At 44.4% G+C, this 19,123-nt stretch overlaps 1 protein-coding gene across 1 annotated transcript; it reads right to left on the reverse strand.

Annotated features, from left to right (window-relative positions):
• Positions 1 to 5,959: 5,959 nt before the first annotated feature.
• On the reverse strand, positions 5,960 to 11,596 carry CFL2 (cofilin 2). The gene is made up of 4 exons (XM_042791157.1): positions 11,538 to 11,596; positions 9,754 to 10,061; positions 9,577 to 9,653; positions 5,960 to 9,485 (listed from the first exon to the last, which is right to left on the reverse strand). The coding sequence occupies exons 1-4, from the start codon at positions 11,538 to 11,540 to the stop codon at positions 9,373 to 9,375; spliced, it is 501 nt and encodes a 166-aa protein (XP_042647091.1). The 5' UTR covers positions 11,541 to 11,596; the 3' UTR covers positions 5,960 to 9,372.
• Positions 11,597 to 19,123: the final 7,527 nt, after the last annotated feature.

Raw genomic sequence — 19,123 nt, forward strand, 5'->3', positions numbered from 1 at the left:
CTACTTCTTGCTTTTTTTTTTTATTTTCTGAACATGTAAAGTTGGCAATATGGCCTGTAATCCTGTGACAGTTTTCTATACATTTTATAAGACAGAGATTTTCTTGATTTAACTATGAAGTCTTAACCAATGAGCCATGCATTTAACTTTCAGCTTTATATGTTGATACACAGTTTATTTTACACTATTTTTACAGCTTCAGTTTTCAGTATACTATAAATTCATGCATCCCTAGCATCTCCCCCCACTGTAAGTACTCTACTGCTTTTGTGGTAGTTAACAGATGAAACTAGATGCTTTAATGATTGCAAAAAAGGACAGTTTAGGCTTCTGGCACTGAGAAAAGCATAAAATAACCCAAGATGGGAGTTCCCCATCTAAATGGTGAAGTCTGGATTTCAGAGTAAAACTGCATGAGCAGAGTGAAACTGTTCAAATATCTCGAGAGATTATTTCAAACTCTTTGCCAGTTTGGTAAACTGTAGCCAAGTTTACTCTTCAAACTATTTCTTCATAAGCACAAGGCTACATATTTTTAACAAAAGAAACCAGTAAATGGATCAAAAGTGGTTTGGTGTTTTTTCTTTGGTTTGTTCTATGTTTATGATAAAGACTAAAGCACGCAAGAGGAGAATCGGAGCTAGCAGGGAGCAAAAAGGATGGTGATGAGAGGAGATGAAACTGAGGTAACTGAGATAAATAGATTAGAGGAAACAGATGAGCAATTTTGGCATGTATTCCGGAAGGGGGGAGAATGCTTTGGATGAGAAGGGACACAGAAAGCAAGTCAAAGAGAGAGGAAGTGCTCAATTTTGTGATTTTCTTCTTTAAGGAAACAGAGACACATCAGGACATTTATACCTGCTCAAAGGAAACAAAATGTTACTGTATATGAAAATGGCAAATTCTGATCTGAGAATATTGTTTTATTCCTTTTGCATACAGCATGACTTGTAACTTTACTACCATTAAATGCACTTAATGTCAGTGATAACAGATACTGTGGCACCACAACACCCTTTCACACTGTGCCCCACAGATGGAAAAGCAAGCCTGATAACATTATAGCAATTCCCCAAAATAGATTAAGTGAACTGGTTGCTTCTATGACCTCCACTTTAATTTTCAGGCTTTAAAAGATGCTGAACAACTACATTTCCGCTACTTATGAACCATCTTTTTAAAAACAACATATGTGAAAACATCGAAATATTCATCACAGGTATAAATATTCTATTCTGTATTTATCAGGAGATCTCCAAGTTTATAACAATGGAAAATGATCTCAGGCTAACACCATAAAGTAGCTGGAATATTCATCTCTCTCAAATGCTGGTACAAGGTTGATGAGACGGTCTATGATTACTTCAGGATTAAGCATCACAATAATAATCTCATTCCCACTGAGTGCTCCTAAATACTCTCAGCAAACCCATTTATCCCTTTTTCTTACTGTGATCCCATCCCCGTAGAAAGAAGTAGCTCCATAAAATTGGATCAAGCAAACAGTTTACTTTTTCCTACAGTAACTGTAGATTTTATATACGTAATACCTCCTTCCTTTGATAACAATTTAATCCAGTCCATACTAAACTGAAATATGATGCAGTGTGGGGAAAGTGAGAACACCAAAACAAGTAACTAACAAAAGGGAAAGAACAGAACTTCATGGGCAACTTACAGCACAAAAAACTTGTTAGCAAAGAAAAATATAAGCTTTAAAAAGTTACTGATTTTTTTTTACCCCAAATATGCACTTTGGTAATTGAAAGTTTTCATCTCATAGCTCAAAAACATGTTCATGTTCATATTAATACCGTAAAATGTGACTTACAGAAATCCTGTGTTCTTGTCTGTTCACTACTGAATGTGGTCCAAACACTATTTTAAGAAGAAACTGAGAGGATCTGTATTTGCACACAATGGAAGATGCTGATGCAAAGAGAATTAACTCTTCTCATCTTCCCACAGTTCGCTATTACAGCAGGAAGACTGGTTATTAACACCATTTCTGAAAGAAAAAAAAAAAAATAGTGGTAAAAGCAGGAAATTCCAGGTTCCTTAAGTATCTAGATGAATAATATTTAAAGCACAAACATGAAAATATAATGTTCTATTTCCTGGATATTAATTAGTAAACCTTTGGAAAAATCTTATCCTCACTATTTTATTTTCCAAAGAAAAAAGCTGTTAAATTAAAGTAAGATTCTGAATTACTATTGGTGTACTATCCTGAAGAAGTCTTGAGCTATAGGTCACTCTGACTTCTGAAGTAGAGTAGAACAGCAGTGTATGATTCCTGAAAGAGAAATTCCAGAGTAGGCATAGCCTGGTGAATGCCACAGGGATGTTGCAGGGACAGAGCTAGAGTGCCAGATACTCACACTCTCACCACAGCTCTTTTCTGGAGTCTACCAAGACACGTGCACAACTCAAGTTTGACAAGATCGTGTGTTGTACCTGCTACAACAGCCCCAATAGCTGAAAACAGTGATGATGCCCACATGTAATTCCCATGCTGTATTTTGGCCTTATGCTGCACAGCGCTATGAGAAGCATTCTTTTCTCCTTCGGGTAATCAGAAAAATGTAAAATTCATAGCTGAGATGACTGACTATTACCATAAGAAAAAAAGCTATAATTGCAGTATGTTCATTCTATTCAGAATGAAAGAGGAGGTGAAATGCTTTAGACATTGATATCACAGTAACGTCAGCATATCCCAGGACAGAAAGTGTATCCAGCTATGCCAGAAAGCAAAGCAAAGCGCTCTGATGTGAATGCTCCAACACTTCTTCAACCCTATCCTGAAGATCTATGGCAGGTGTTCAGTCAGGAGCTCACTGGAAGACCACTTGACTTTCAAGACATCCTCCTTGCAAAACAGACCAGGCTATAGAAATAAAATTGATTTAAATTATTACTAATTTTGAAGACAGTGACTTCTAAATGTTTGTGCTGTGTTGTGATCATTATATTGCAATGCTGAACTGCAGGAAGTTAAAGTTGTAATGGAGTTGAAGTGACAGAAATAAAATAATGAGACTAAAGCAACTACTAGAATTATTGAAAGGTTATATATCTAAATATAGCTTGTCCTGAAGATACTTCCAACCTTTGCACCTGTCAAAGTAAATCTATAAAACTGGCTAGAATCAAAGCCAGGTGTTTTTGTCAAAACAGGTAAAAACATTTTTTAGAGAGTGGTTATCACTGTGACCCTGATAGTTGTTTCACTCAGCCTTGCCAGTGAACAAGGCACTCAGCCAGCTTGTAAAGTCTTTATCTGAGAAAAATTAAGACGTTCTTTTCTGTTTCCACAAATTTTCTGGGTGGGGCTGTTGCACACAAACCTGAACAGGCTGATGTTCTCATCGGAATAACCCAACAGTCAGAGATGGCATGCAGGGCCAAGTATGTTCCATGGCCATGTAGGCTAATGCCATGCATTTGTTTCCTATGGGTGTTCTACAAGATGCCTTTCTACTTTGGTCATGCAGAATAAATATTGTTTAGGAATTCTGGTTACTTGGAAGGAGAGTTCTGGGAACTGATTTTGAAGTGTGGATGCAGAGAAATAATGCACCGCTAACAAAGGGAGTTCACCAACGCAGAAGAATAAAAACCTTCAGGTGACAGATCCTGCATCAGTATAGTCAAGGAAGAGCTAAAATTATGCTATTGCTTCTTCAAAGAATTTATGCAGGCAATGAATGCTGTGGACGGGGAAGTGTTTCATCTCTAAGTCACGCTTAAATAACAGGGCTAAGACTCTAAATTATTACTATAAATTATATTTGTCACTTGCAGCCACCTAATTAAGAACTATACTTGTTCATCCTCAATCCCAACGTAATAGCTGAATTATTGAATTTGGTGTAATGAAAAAATACACATTTTTGAAGGGTTTTTCAGATGCAGCTCAGGTACATCACCTATATGATACTACTAACCAAGAGCCCCATTATAGCATGGCTTCATGTTTGTAAGAGTAAAACAAATTCCACTGATACACAGCTGTATGTTCACATTTCATTGCTTAAAAGCATTGAGACGGTTGAGACTGTGGAATCAGTATGTTCAGGCAGAGCAAAAGATAACAAGCTCAGTCTTTACAGCTGCAAGCTAATGCTGAAATTAAAAGGAAACAAATCCTCCACTGTAACCCCTCCCCCCCGGCCCCCCAGATGCACAGGTCTCTATGAAAAACTGCTTGTTCTAAACCTTCCTCTGTTTCTCTGCACCTTGTTTGCTACATGCACATTCAATTTTCTGTTGAAACAGCCAAAATGGAAGAAAAGCTTAGCTCTCACATTAGCCTTAACAGAAGGTCACAGATGAAAGCAGTGCTGCCACTAAGAGGAAGCAGACACAAATAAGGCTCTCTAAACTGGTTCTCAAAATCACATCTCTTTTTTTCAAGCCAATGTATACCCTGCAGCTGTGCTCACCAGAGAGTAACTGATGCTTTTAACTTTCTGCATAATAGAAAAGCTTTTGAGGAGCATAATATTACAGCGTTTAGTTTTTCTAAATCAAACCCCTACAATCACAAACAAGAGAGGGGGAAAACAGATACTAAAAGGTACAAGTGGAGATTGTCTGTAAAGCTTTACAGAAGATGGCGGGCAGATGGTAGGGATTTGCAGTGACACAGCTGTTTTTAAAAATAAAGAGGTGGAAGAGGAGAGGCATGATTACAGCTACACACACATTCCTAAGCCTGTTGACACAATAATAAAAATTAAGCCAGCAGCAAGAAATTTAAATTTGGGTTTGTTTTTTATTTTTTTTTTCATAATATGAATTTGTATTTAGAAACCTTTAAAAATAAGAAGTGGCACCTTCAAGTTTCTTTTCCAGCCATGAGTTTTCTAAGTAGCTACAAAGGTAAGTATTAACCTACAATGAGATATTAAAAAGACAATGTCAAAATCACTTCCAGTGCCTCCAAATAGCACACATTTTTGCTGTCTTACAGTATAAAAAGACAATTCTATCAAATCATCAAATAAACAATATCAATCACGTTACCTGTTTGAATTTCCTATGAAGGGGCTTTTTCACTGCAGTTTTGTTTTGTTTTGTTTTGTTTTTCCAGATGTTATTAGTAGATTGCATAGAAAAGCAACGCAAGGAGTAGCAAGATGTACAGGAGTAATTGTAGATTCAATGGCGTGGGAGGTGAGGCAGAGAAATGCCGAAATTCAACAGTACCCAGTATCAAGCACTGGATATGAATATAGTCAGAATAGAACATTTTTAAACTAAGCAGTAATTGTATAAAAGTACTTAATTTTGGAAAGAGACCTCTCACTCATTTGTAATGCATATTTTCATATATGTCCCCTATAGCCACATAGAAATCTTATGTTAGGTAAACACCAAAAGGATTGTTAATCTGTAGTGTAAAAGCCCGTCTTCTCCAGAGAATCTGAGGAAGCTGTTTCTTTACAGCTTTGTTTACAAAATTAACTCTCTTCCAGTTAAGCTATGCCTAGATCCAAGAAATTTTACATTAAGAGGAGAGATACCACTAACACCAAAAGGATAGTCTTTTGATCATTCTTCATGGAGTCACCTTCTTCACACTGCATCAGCTCACTTTCTTCCAAATATTAAAAATTGTCAATGTAAACATTTTTTTTGCTACCTTTTTTTTTTTTAAAAATCTGATTTTCTGAACATATGAGCTGGGACCCAAAACAAGAAAAAGGTTATTCAGCACCAACCCACTAAAAATTTCTACCTATGTCCAGAGACACTGGTGCTGGCTTTTGCTACAGCTGAGTATTGAACTGAATAGGCTGTAGGTGAAACCCATTACAAAAACACATGTATTCCATGCATTTACTCCACCATCTCTCCTTTCAGTGTCTGGACTGCTCCCAATCCAAAGACAACAACAAAGTGATGAGCTTAGGAGCTGCCTAGCATACAAACAAACTCAACATCTGAAGACATTTAAATTAATTTTATTTATACCAGGTTTTCAAAATCAGAAATATTTCAAAGAAATTCAATACTTATAGACAGGTGCTACATTGATGATCTCTCATCCACCACTAGTGCCATGTTTTCACTCTACAATCATTAACTCGCCACCACAAACTAAGGGGAACTTGCAGAAGTTTATAAAAAATAGGCAGACATGAAAATTTGGTTCATACTGGAATTGGCATAAGAGAGTAAAGCTTATTATCAAATCGTGGCAATGGCTGTATTCCGTCACTTGTTCTGAGGGAATGGTACAGCAGACAAAGACTCTTCACTTTACAAAACACTTTGGGTTTTAACTGAACATACTCAAAATCCATTTAATGATCTGACCAGGAGTGATTCTTACACTCAAGTCCATCGCCACAAGCGTAAACTTCACCTACTCACCCTAGTCTCGGACTGATTTCCCCTTTCAGAGAAATCAAACCCGTATGTCTATACCTCTTCCAGGATTTACCAAATCTAACAAAACAACTGCTGGTTTTGAAGTACTCTTTTTTTAGAAGAAGAAAAATGCCATTTCTGCACAGGCTACTCTCATGAAAATTTTATTTAACATTTCTTTATCAATAAAATAACTGAAGCCAAAAGTCACGTCTACACAGAGATACACAGAAGATACTCAACTCGAGAGGATTTTCCTCCACTTCTCCACCACAATGAGGCCCTCACCATTTTGCATAATGACAGAAAACAACAGCTGACAAACCCTTTTGGAACAGATGCCAGCTGTCTCTCATTTGTTTTATCATTCGAACAGTAACAGTTCTGTAGCACTTTATTGTTTTGTTTTTTGTTTTTAAAAGCAAGCCATCTGAACCAGACCTCACATCAGTCAGTCAGTCATTTCAAGAACAAACTGAAGGCAGGCTGATCCTTCTGGATCCAAAACTTGTTTTGGTAGGAATCTTACATAAATACAGTTTGTGCTTCAATTTTATATCTACTTGGACTGAGTGAATATACACCTAAGCTAGTTTAAAAAATAAAAAAAAAGTAACCTGTAATATTCAACTTAGAAGCCCCAGACATCTTTCCAGACTGTTTGCAGCAGAGACAAACAATAAATTTCAACACAGTACTGCTTAAAAAAGTTACTGTCTAAAATGAAATTCAAATGGTTTATTAAAATTTAACATTTTCAGTTTTGGCTTTTTCTAAAGAAACCATTTATACCTTGTGAAAAATCAGTTAAAAGATCATTTCATTATACTGTACTGAACTCAAGTCAAACATAAAGCACAAAGTAGATCTTTACATTAAACTGGGCTTTGCACACAACGTGAATAATCAGACTATTTTGAGGAATAAAAAGATTTTTTTTTTCATCTAGACAACATGCATACCATCAGTTACTTCTCAACCTTAAAAGGTACCTGAAAGGAGAGTTTTGTAGAACAAAACCAAGACTCATTAATACACTTAGTAAGTCAGTGGTCATCATGCCTTTTAATTCTAGTAAAGTTTAGTCTACATAGAACAGCTAACACAATGAGATGTGCAAGTCATAGGGATAGCCAGAAGCCTGAAACAAAGTCTTAAAGTTCTACAGGACAAGAGAGCCTAAAGACAGTACCACAAGGTTATTTAAACTATTAAACAAAGAAGAAAAAAAAAATTATCTGCTTCCTTGCTGAAAAAGGGCTATGGACTGAACACAAAGGACCCATATTTAAAAGCTCCACAGTTCTACTCTACCAACTTTTTAAAGTAAGGTAGTGATAAAGAGCATTCCTTCTAGCAGCGCGTACAGTTGAGCTGCAAGTGGCTGCCTAACAGTGCTCCTTTATGCATACCAGGAGAATCATGTCCAGTTTTGCCATTTGTGGGTAACGATGACAAGATACAAAAGCATGTGTTTGCCATAAATAGCTCTGGCCAACGGAGGATTGCTCACACAGAGCAGATCAAATTCTCTATAAGGAGAGCATTATTTGGCTCCCAGCCAAAACATGTCCCCGATGCAAGCCTTGGTAGCAGCAAACACTTTCCAGTTCTATTTACATAGAAGCTAAGAAGTAGAACAGTTCATTTAGGCTATTTCTTGTACCGAGTCCATCTTAACTGCAACACTCAAGAAACAAAAATTATTTACTGGCTTCATATTTTGCATATAACTGTCATTACACATCATCTGACCAAAAAAAAGATGGCGAGCTGCAAGATTTCATGCAAGGTTTTACTCTTGACATGTAGAACTTTAAGAATATTCAGGTATGAAACACACTGCGTGGTTAATTACTTTGTATTTTTACGTTTCTGACACGAGTGTTTCATGGAACTAATGGTCTCTAGTAGTGGTAGCTTCTTCACTTTAACAGTAAACTAGGATCAGGTCCTTTATCGAATGATCAGAACAGAGCCACAAAGTATTGTAAAGCTGTGCCTAAATCACGATTAGGAATGAACAACTTGCATTATTTAAAATGAGATTAATGATTGTTTATCTTTACAATACTTTCCACAGAAGTTATTTGAAATATGCTTAAATTAAACATACTTAAAAACTGTATTTTCCAATGAAAACAAGGCAACATTCTGTAATAAGCCACAAGTTTTATTGCAACGTGGCCAGTTTTTGATCTCAAAAAACAATGTTCCATTTAAGGCTCTTTTTAATACAGAAATTGCCACCATGACTGATGTTTTACAAAACTTTAGTGTTTCAAGACTCACATGGTAAACAGATAACTTCTACTCCTGTTCAGTAGTGTACATTCAATGGAAAACAAAAGGCATCATAACAGCTACTTCATTTATAAAGATATGCATGTAACAGGAATGAAACTGAGGTACTACAATAATTTGATGACACAGTTACAGCAACTTAATTGGCATTCCTTTGGGGGGGGGGCGGGTCAAACATATTACAAAAAAGTGCTTTAAATGCATAGTGTTGTGTGCTGCCATGTCACAAAAATAGGCTTGTCAAGGCAGGTGAGGTGTATGAATGCACAAGAGCCTCATGGAACTGCAATCAAGTGCAACTGTAAGTAATACTGTATAGAGTCTACCATCCGACCAGTGGACAATACTTTCAAGGCATTCAATTAGCTTACCCTTTGCTGTCTGCTAGACTATTCACATTAACTATCACATTCATTGTACATGTTGCAAGGAATGCCTGCAACGTCAGTTTTGGCTAAGAGTATGACGTGAAAGCATTCCTTGGATCCTACATAAAACTACCAGGATTAAACAGTCTAATGGCAATCACTGGTAGACTGCTTAACAATGACACCTCCTTCAGGGGAATTAGGGAAAGGACTTAGGTTTTCAGGAGGGAAGGGGACGGGGAGACTAATACTATTCCAATTGAACGAGCTGCAGAAATGGAAGCTCCTTAGATCCAGATGGCACTTGTCTGTCTTTTTATAAGGGTTTTCCTTCAAGTGAAACTACCACGTTGCCTCCCAATTTCTCTCCAAGTGTTGAACGGTCCTTAATATCATCCAAACCATTTACTTGCCACTCGTGTTTAATACCTGAAAGACAGACGGACAACAGTGTACTTGTGAGAACCTCAACATCTAAATGGCATTATAACCAATGAGCAAAATATTTTTAGGTCTGTACCTGTAAATTTCTTTTTAATGGCATCTTTAGAGCTTGCGTAGATCATCTTGCTTTTTAAAGGTGCACTTTCAGGAGCCCTTTAAAGGAAAGAAGAAAACCATAACAGAACAGTTATTCAGTCATCCAGTGTTAACGCCAGCATATTCAATTTTAACAGCAAGCTTTGCTTTTACACACCAGAATATAAATACCAGGTCTTCTTTCTTAGATTCCTTTGTCTCGTATGTGGCATCGTACAAAGCGTATCGGCAATCATTCAAAGGTAGCAACTTCACAAAGGCTGTATAGGGGTCCTCCACAGTATCTCCAATGTCACCAACCAATATCTGCTTTGACTCCTCTACAATTATTTGTTTTTTGTCATCACTTAAGCAGAAGAGAACAGCTTTCTTTCTTTTTTTAATCTCTTCTGGGGTTGAAGATTTCCTTACTTTCATGTCATTAAAAACCTTTATGACTTCATCATTCACTGTTACTCCAGAAGCCTGTAAAATGAGATTAAAGGCATCATTTAAACAGCAAAAATTAACACTCGCTAGAAAAGATGATAGCCCACAGTGCTAGATAAAGAAGTCTGCCTGCCCCCCTAAGAATAAAAATACAATATGCAACCTGAACACACTATGAATTTAGTAATCTCTGCAGGATCGGAGCAGAAGATACAAAGGAGATGCAAATTCTGTGCTCTCTTGTTGCAGATCTCAGCATCTTCAGCTGCGATTCTGGATAGCAGTTTTATCCAAGGCTCACAACTGTACTACTCAGTTTTCCATTGCCTTATCATGCATTTGGCTTATTTGAGGGAAGGGGGAGCATGGGGGGCGGGGAGAGTGGGAACTGAACATAGGAGAGGAGTCTGTAGTTTTGGGTTGGGACAGGGGGTGGTGGTTTTCGTGGGGTTTTTTTGTTTTGTTTTGTTTTGTTTTGTTTTTCCAGTGGAACAAATTCTACAGCAGCAGCTCACATCCAGCACTGTCACGACTCTCATTTTATTGGGTGATGTAAGGCTCTACAAGCAGCAGAAATGTTTTCTGCATTGTGTCAGCTTCAACCCCGTGCTTTAACAACTCCTGGATTTCACTTTGTACCGCAGCGCGGGTATCCTTTAACTGATCTTCCTCCATACAAAAATACCAGCTACGATGCGTGCAGCTCCCCAGGAAGCTCGCAAGCCACTCAAAACCCGAGCCTAGAGCAGCAAGACGACAAAACCCTGACAGGGCAAACGGGGAGCTCACGGCGAAGAGACAATAACGCAGCAACCCCCGCGGGGGGCGAGGGAGCGCAATCCGCCCGCAGCGCCCCGGCCCCGGCCCCGGCCCCGGCCCCGGCCCGCCGCTGCCCGCGCAGGCTCCGCGGGAGGCCGGTGCGCGGCTCGCCGGGAGCCCCCGGCTTTCTCCCCGCGGGAGCCCGCCTGCCCCCTGCCCCGGCTTTGTTCCCCGGGGGAGCGGGCTGCCCGCCGCCCCGGCCCCGCTCTCCGCCACCCTCGCTCCGCCCGCGCCGCCTCCCGCCCATGGCGGACACCCCTGGCGCCCGGGCCGCGGCGCGGCTCCCCCCGAGGCAGCCCCTCTCCCCGCGCCCGCCGGACCCCCGCCCCCCACACGGACAGACAGACAGACGGACGGACGGACGGACGGACGGGCGCCCCGCACGCCCGAGCGATGCCGCAGGGAGCGCTGCGCCGCCCGCCCGGCCCCGGCCGCCGGCCCCCCGGCCCCGCCGCGGCCCGCCCCGCCGCCCGCTCCCGTCCCGCGGCCGCTCCCACCGCCCCTTCCCCCCGCACCCGGCTAAAATTAGACTAAAATGGCGGCCGGAGGCCGCGGGGCCGGGCCGCGCCGCGCCGGGCCTGCTCCGCTCAGCCCCGCGCCCCGCCGGGCCGCGCCGCCGCGGCCCCCACCGGCCTCCCCCGCCGCCCTCCCCGCCCGGCCGCGCCGCGCCGCGCCGCTCCGCGCCGCCCTTACCATGGCGCCGGGTCCCGGGGCGGCGGCGGCCGGCGGTGCGGGGCTGCTGCGCGCAGGAGAGCGGAGCGGAGCGGAGCGCGGCGCCGGGGGCGAGGCGGGCGGGGACTCGGGCCGGGCGGGGGCTGAGCCGCGGCGGCCGGGGAGGGCCGGTCACATGGGCCGCGCCGCCACCACGTGCCGCCGCGCCGCGCGGCGCCGCGCCCCCCCCCCCGCGGGGCCGGGCCGGGGCTGCGCGCCCCAAATCCGCCCGGCCCCCCGCCTGCCCCCGGCGGCTGAGCGGGCCGCGGGACCCCGGCGGTCGCCTCAGGCGGGGGCGCGGCGGCGGCACGGCCGCTCCCGGCCGGCGTGCTTCCTGCTGCCCCGAAGTCACGGTGTTGGTCAGCATCGTCCCCCTCGTCGCGCTTCGCCGCCGGGCGCTGTCTGTCTGTCCGCGCGCACCCGGCAAGCCGGCATCGGGGGCATCTGCTGTGCGCCGTGACCCCCTGTCCGTCCCCCGAACTGAGCGGCTGCCGCGCTCTGCGCAGGGGCCTGGCACTGAGGTGGCACCCCTGGTTTTGGAAGAGCTGCACAGATGCGTAAGGAGCAGCACTGAAAGATAGGAAGGTGGCTGACAGGAAAACCAGGAAGGGAAACGCTCCCGGGGGTGTCTCAGTTGTCCATGTGGAGCTGGAAGGGAGGGGGTTCGGGCACAGGACCCCAAACTTGGAGCGTTTTATCTCTAGCCCATCCAGGTGGGCACGGGGATTGTCGGTGCTGTGCGGCCTTCTGCTCCCTGAACTGGTGTGTCTGAACACCAGGAGATCCCGAACACGCAGGATCTTGAACAGCTGTACGTGGGAGCTCCCAGCCTGTGTCGTGGCCCGGCAGACATCTCTCCCCAAAACACCTGAATTGCCAGTAGTACCTTGGTAGAAACCAGTGAACTACTGTTGGTCAGCACACGTGTGTGTATATACATAAATATATATATCTATGTATATACATCCACACTGCGTTGCATGAGGGATGCAGGATTTTTTTCCCCTTTCTCCATTATTACATGCCACCATGTCAATCAGATGAGCCGTTCTGTTTCCAGTCTCCTTTTTGAGTTACATCCCGCCCTCTCTGTCAGCAGAATTCAAGACTGAATTGCATTCATAGATATTCAGAATTTGGCTTCCTTTTTTTTTTTTTTTTTTTTTTTAATTCAGAATTTGGCAACTTTTTTCCAGCTGGTGGCCACTGGTTTACTGCCTGTTCGGGCCAGCAGTGCGGGACCCAGGAAGGAGTACCTTTCTTGCACATTTGCATTTAACGAGTCAGCCATTACCCAATTCAGTTTTCAAATGCAACACGCTGTGATGCTTTTTGATCAAATAAGGAACTAGTTAGGATAGGTGAAAACTGTTATGGGAATTAATAGCACAAATACTAAACTGGGTAACTCTCAAGACACAGTTTTACGGTTGGCTTAAACCAACATAAGTCCACGGGAATGTCTTGACAGCCCCATTTCTGGACATCTGCTGCTCTTGCTCAGGTTCATGGACTAGGGTGGATTTAAGCAGTTTCAGATCCTCATCGTCAGAATGGTTTAATGTATCCCAAAACAGCCTCCGTGACACTGCAGCGTGTCATGGCACGCTGTGCGTGACACGTGCCCTTCTCCATGTCCCAGATGGAGGTCTGTGTCCTTGCAGCCATACACAATGCTGGGAGGCCACTGTAGCAAACAGCAGCACAGGGGTTCCTTTGCCTTTGTAAGCAGCTGTAGCCCTGCTGGTGCGCGGTGCGTCCCCTGGTGCCCGTGACGGCGGTCACCGCCGTGGGCTCAGCAGGCTGCTTCTAACGCCTCCGCAACGCCACGGAACTGCTGCGTGTGAGTGCCCTAATCTCTTGCCCTTGCAGCGCACCACCCTCAGCCACCCATGCAGGGCCTCTGCGCCACACATCCCAGGCTCGTAAAACAAAAGGTGGAGAAAGAGTTACCAGCATCAGAGTTGCATGGCCGGCTAGATGCCCCAGAGATGACAACTCCAAAACCGTGCGTGACTCACCCTCCATCTTTACTACCATGGAAACTGAACGATAAATCAGAAGTGCTTGTTATTCCCTTTACCTCACCAGGTGCATACCTGGGGCACCCGGGCACACAGGGCTGCTGCTGCGCATCACTGACTGGTACCTGGCAGTTGTCAGAGTACACAAGAAGCCAGGGCTGAAGCAGGGGTATTTTATGACTTGATAGAAAGCTCTGAGAAATAAATGAGTTTACCAGAATCGGAGAACATTCCTCAGGGGTGAAAACAGGTTACAGGTAAACAGAAAGGGGCTTCTCATTTTCAAGAAAATGAACAATGGACTCCCAGTGACTGCAGTGATCAGTGAAGGAACTTGTGATAGAGCTCAGTGGTGACCTTGGAGGCCACAGAAGTGGCCAGTATCCAGCCAAGAGCAATAATGACCAAGCAAATCTTATTGCTAGAGCACACTCAGGCAAAGCTGGTTCCACACCTTGGCATCTGGCTGCACTCAGGAAGCATTGAGTTTCACTACCCTTGTGCCACAAGACCTGCATCCCACCAGGCACCACCAAAATAGCCTTATGATTCAGAGAGCCCAACAGCACTAAAACCTTTGTGAATGATACCCTGTGCATAGCGCATGCCTCCGAGGAAGCCCTCCAAGCCTCTCCTCACCCCTGTGGATGGAAGCAATGACTCATCGTGAAGCAGAAGGCACTGTTTGTTTGGATTCAACTCCTGGATGCTCATCAGTGCGAAGTGATTATAATGGACTAAGTTGCCCCATGCACTGACGGTCTCTGAAATCATAGTCCTTGCCTTTTGTATGCTGTACATCCTCTTTGCTTCTCTGTCAATGTCACTAAACCCAACGTTTCTATTTCAGCCTCATTTCTGATGGAAGCTGGGCCTCCTCGGGCTTTCCCTCTCTCACTTGGGCTAGTCCTTGTCCCAGTGACTTTTTAACTTGTTAGCTTATTTGAGTTAAATTTGGCAAAGGGGTAGAGGTCACACAAGTAATTAAGATCCTTAAGTAATTAAGTTTCATAAAATAATTCACTTGAGGTAGAAGAAAGCGGGGTTCTACATCTACCAGTTCAACTTACGAACTTGCTGGTTTCTGCTAGGAGACATCAGATCTCTTACAGGGTAACCAGATTACCTTCAGAAAGAGGACTACAAAGGGAAAGCAGAGGAACTTGCGTAGGTGTACCCTGAAATAACAGAAAGCCTTAATACCATTCAGTTTCAAAAAATTGATCTGTCAAGAGAGAAGAATCCATAGGAAATTGCATTTGATGAGATCTGTTGCTCAGAGCACTTCCTTTTCCCCTTTGATCTCCTGCGTACCTCTGGAAGATGTCCAGTTTCCCTCCGACAATTCTGTATTTTCAGTGGGAGTGCAAAGAATGCCAGATAAAATCTAACTTCTTGTAATGTAGGAGAGTATTACAGAAAACCCCAATGAGAGGCAAAGACTGAGGTTTTATGTCTTTCCTTACACTGTGGGTGACATTTCTTTTAAAAAATGATACGGTAAATGTACTTGACAATAAGTGGTGGATCCTAGCATGATTTTGCTGCAAGTTAGCAAGCCCCGCAGTGCCTCCCACGTGCGCTAATCCCAGGAGCCTGCAGCGAGGGGCAGGAGGTGTGTGCTGGTGTGGAGCAGGGATCCCCAGCAAGCCCTGCTGTCGGACCAGGAGGCGGATTCCCCGCTAAGGGAAGCTCGGGCTCCGCCGTCCTTGGCGGGGTCACTCGCGCTGGCTTCAGCAGCCTCTTCTACCAGTGCGGTCCCAAAATCCTCCCGAGGCTCCGAGCTATCAGTCAACTTCTTAATGGCTTGGGCATGGCTGAGGACGAGCGAGGTGCTCCCAGAGGAGTCGGGCCGTGCCTGCTGGCCTCTGCCCACCGTGGGGACGGGAGCGAGCCGTGCCCCTTGCGTCACCCTCGCCGGGCGCCCCGGCCTCCCCGTGCCAGGACATTCCTGCGGCTGAGTCACGGTCCAGGCTGCCGCCCGGCTCCTGCCTCGCTCGGCAGCCCCAGCACGGGCCCGGGGGTGCTGCCTGCCCGCCCGCCGCCGCCCCGGCCTGGCGGGCTGCCCGCTGTCCCCGCCGGCGGCCCCCGGGAGACCTCCCGTCCAGCCCTCTCGCTGCAGCACCGAGGTGCGGCTGGACGAGGTGGGGTGAGATTTCCTCCAGCTGCGATGCCGGCCTGGCTGCTGTGATGCTTCGGTTGGTTTAAGCAGCCCCTTTCCCTGCCAAGTGGAGCTGCTCTTCTGACCATGCGGTGATGTGGCCGAAGAAAAGCTCCTTTGTTTTGTTTTTTTTTTTGGGGGGGGTTTGTTTTTTCTTTTTTCCCTTGGAAAGCTCTTCAGCCGGCCGCGTTCCCTGGCTGGGTTCATCTTACGGCCATATGCCAGGAGAGCAGGCCAAGGGAGGCAGGAGGAGGCAGCAGCAGCAGCAGCAGCCCGGTGCTTGAGGTGCAGCAGCCACATGTTTTTCGGGGCAGGGTGGAATCCCCCCCTCTCCCCCTGTGACTCTCAGGGCAGCACTGGGAAGTCACACGTGCCGGTGAATCATAACGCTGGCAGCCACAGGCCTGCCATTGGTCAGTAGACAATAAAAGGGAGATTTAATGAAAATGTTATGTCCTGTAATGACATCATTTTAGGGATGGTATTTAAACATAACAAAAAAGGAAATAAAAATTCCTCCTGCGAGAGAAACATGGAAACTAATGGCAGAAAAATGGCTAAACGGAACAAAAAATTCCCCTGAAGTCTAAAATGCAGGGAAACATTACTCAGCCTTATGAATGAAAACAGAAGATAAAAATGACTTTTAAGTAATTAGCACATATTATACATTCACAAAGGTTTGCACATTTATAGCACTAGAAAAATTAACTAGTATTTACCCTATTAGCCTTCATAAATTCCTGCATGCCCTGCAAAATGCATTTTCGCCGTGAGCAGTTTCTTCCCAGGTCTCGCTTCTTGCTGCTTCTTGTTCACAGCTGAGATAAATTCACAGCGTAATGTCAGGTAAGGAAGGATTTAGATCAGCCATTGATTATACCAATTACTCAATTTATTCACTTTTTTTTTCAGACAACTTTAACTTCTGTGGTAAAGACAGTAATTTTTTTTTTTTTTTCACTTGTAGCATTTGTATTCCAAGGTCTCAAAGCTCTTTACTAAAATTATTATTGAAGAATCCCTGCCAGATGAGAATTATTTATCACACTTCATGGTCTGCCCCGGGGTCACCCAGGAAGGCTGTGGTGAGCCCAGGTGCCAGGCAGGGAGGTTTGGGTCCCTGTCCCCGCTCTAAACCCCTGACACTCCCTCCTGCTAAGGAAGGAAATGTAGGTCAGGCAGAACAATTATTTTCTTGAAACCTCTGTTTCAAGCAAACAGCAAAGTCAGACTTTCCTTCTCAATAAGCATCCTCTGACAACACTAGGTTTGAGGAGTTTGATGTTGCCTGTTATCTCAAACTACTGATGTGTCAGAGAGACGCATGTATCTGTACATACAGTGAAGCAGAACCCCAGCTATACAGCAGACATGGATGCAATACGGTAAATCCTATCTAAAGAGAGGAAACGTAAAAAGCGGCATCATTTTGTGGGAGCACAGTAGTTGCTGTGCATCAGAGAGTAATGCTTATTACAGTGAAACAGCAAGAAGGGAGCCAAAGTGACCTTTAGAAAACCAGGCGTATATAGCTGGCCTATACGCTGGGTAAGTGGATTAAGGGAATTGCTGCCAGAGTGCTTTGGAAGGATAGGCTGTAACACTAAACAAGATATAGATTTTATTATTTAATTATTCTAACAAAATAAAAGTCCACCAATGTTCTTCAGGCAGCCAAAAAGCAATGGCATAATTTGCTATATATATCAATCACCTGGAAATACCTCTTCTGGATAGTCCATTCCCTTTATGTTCTTGGTTTAGACACATAACTTTTTCCTATAAAATGAGCGAATGGCAGAGTCCCCTAAAAGCGAAAATCTCCCACACTAAAAGCGTACCAGCTGTGAAACCAGTAGGAAGAAAAAACAAAACAATTTCTGGTACTGCCAGCTTGGTTTCAGCTGAAGTGCACCACTTTTAGTGAGAAATACGTTATCCTGGCTACCTGTGTCTGCAGCAGAGGAGCTGCTGCACGGGGGAGGGTAAGGCACGGGAAGTCACGCCTGAGAGCTCCTATGTAAGCGCCTTCCCCAGCCCACAGCATCCTCCCACGGCTGCGGATGAACCCAACAGCCTCATGCTCCTTCCTGGCACTAATCAAGGACATGCATATGAGTAACAGAGAGAATGCTGTCAATAGTTTTGCTGGTTTCTGTCAAGAATTTCTAGCGGAGCTATAAAACTGGGATGCCTAAGGTTAGCGGGGATGTTAACGCAATGGTCCCAGGAGGTGCTTCTTCAATAGCAGTTTCACCCCTCGCTCACCTCTTCAAGTTTATGGCAAAAATTCCCAGCCTTTGCCACCAGAAGAAAGTTATCTGTTATTACAGTGGGTGTTCAGCACTGTCAGACGCCTCGCTCGAGCCATGTGTCTGTCACTGCTGCCATGTCCTTTTGCCATGCACGTGCCTCAGCAGCATTCAGCAATTTTTGCTCTTTCTCACATCTTACAAATTGAGTCATAGTCCTTGTGCTGGCAGTCTCCAAGTTTCTCCCTTCAAGCTTAGAAAGGCAAATTTTGCTGCCTGTTACAGTAGGATTTCAATAGACTGGACACAGCACAGGAGCAGAATTTTTTGTTTCTTTAAAAATCAGAATAGAGATAAAAGCATGGTCTGTTTTGTTGGTTTGTTTTGTTTTTTTTTTTTTTTTCTCTGTGCAGTGGCTCAACAGGTGGTTCTTTGCTTGCTCACAGTATGTAAAATTTAGTACATAAATATAATAAAATTTATGCAAAGAAGGAGTAAGTACAACACTAGTGTCACCAAATTAAAGTCCGCATCTACAGCTTTCTTAACAGTGGTTTCATCTTGGTTAGGTTTTTGAAAACTTGTTCAGCCACAGAGCAGCGACTCCTCTCAGCGGAGGAGCGGGACAGCTGGAAGGGGTAACTTCTTGAATGGCTTTAGCCTGGTTCTCAGGAGGACGACTGCCAAAAATTAGGATGCGGTCAGACATCGTAGCAGATGACACAATTTAAACTGGTACAGCTCCAGGGAAAGGTGGCGGTAATTTCAGAAAGCCCCTTCCCTTTTGGATAGGTGCGTGCAGACCTTCAAGACACTGGGGCTGGCTGGCACATAAGGAATATAATGATTCAACTTCATTACACTCTTCTTTACAGAAGAGCCTCCCCCCAAAAGTGGGCCCCCTGAGACAGCCAGGGTGCCTGGTGGGACAAGGAATCCTTGTTTTCCTGTGGCTGGACAAGTGCAGAGCAGCAGTGTACACAGATTGCACACAGATTTCGGGCACTAATCCCAAATCTTGCAGCCTTGGCTTGATTCTGCTGCTAACCTTCATCACCCTGTGCTTCCTCTCCTACTGGGGTTATGTCATCACGTTGGAATAAAGACCTTGGAAAATGGACTGTTTCT

This window comes from Tyto alba, unplaced genomic scaffold (assembly GCF_018691265.1).
Source record: "Tyto alba isolate M040663 unplaced genomic scaffold, T.alba_DEE_v4.0 Super-Scaffold_18, whole genome shotgun sequence".
Lineage (NCBI taxonomy): Eukaryota > Metazoa > Chordata > Aves > Strigiformes > Tytonidae > Tyto > Tyto alba.

Coding starts and splice junctions, on each gene's coding strand:
- CFL2 (XM_042791157.1), bottom strand. Junction 9,654..9,753: donor GACCTGGTATTTATATTCTG/GTGTGTAAAAGC, acceptor TTTCCTTTAAAG/GGCTCCTGAAAGTGCACCTT. Junction 9,486..9,576: donor CATTAAAAAGAAATTTACAG/GTACAGACCTAA, acceptor TCTGTCTTTCAG/GTATTAAACACGAGTGGCAA.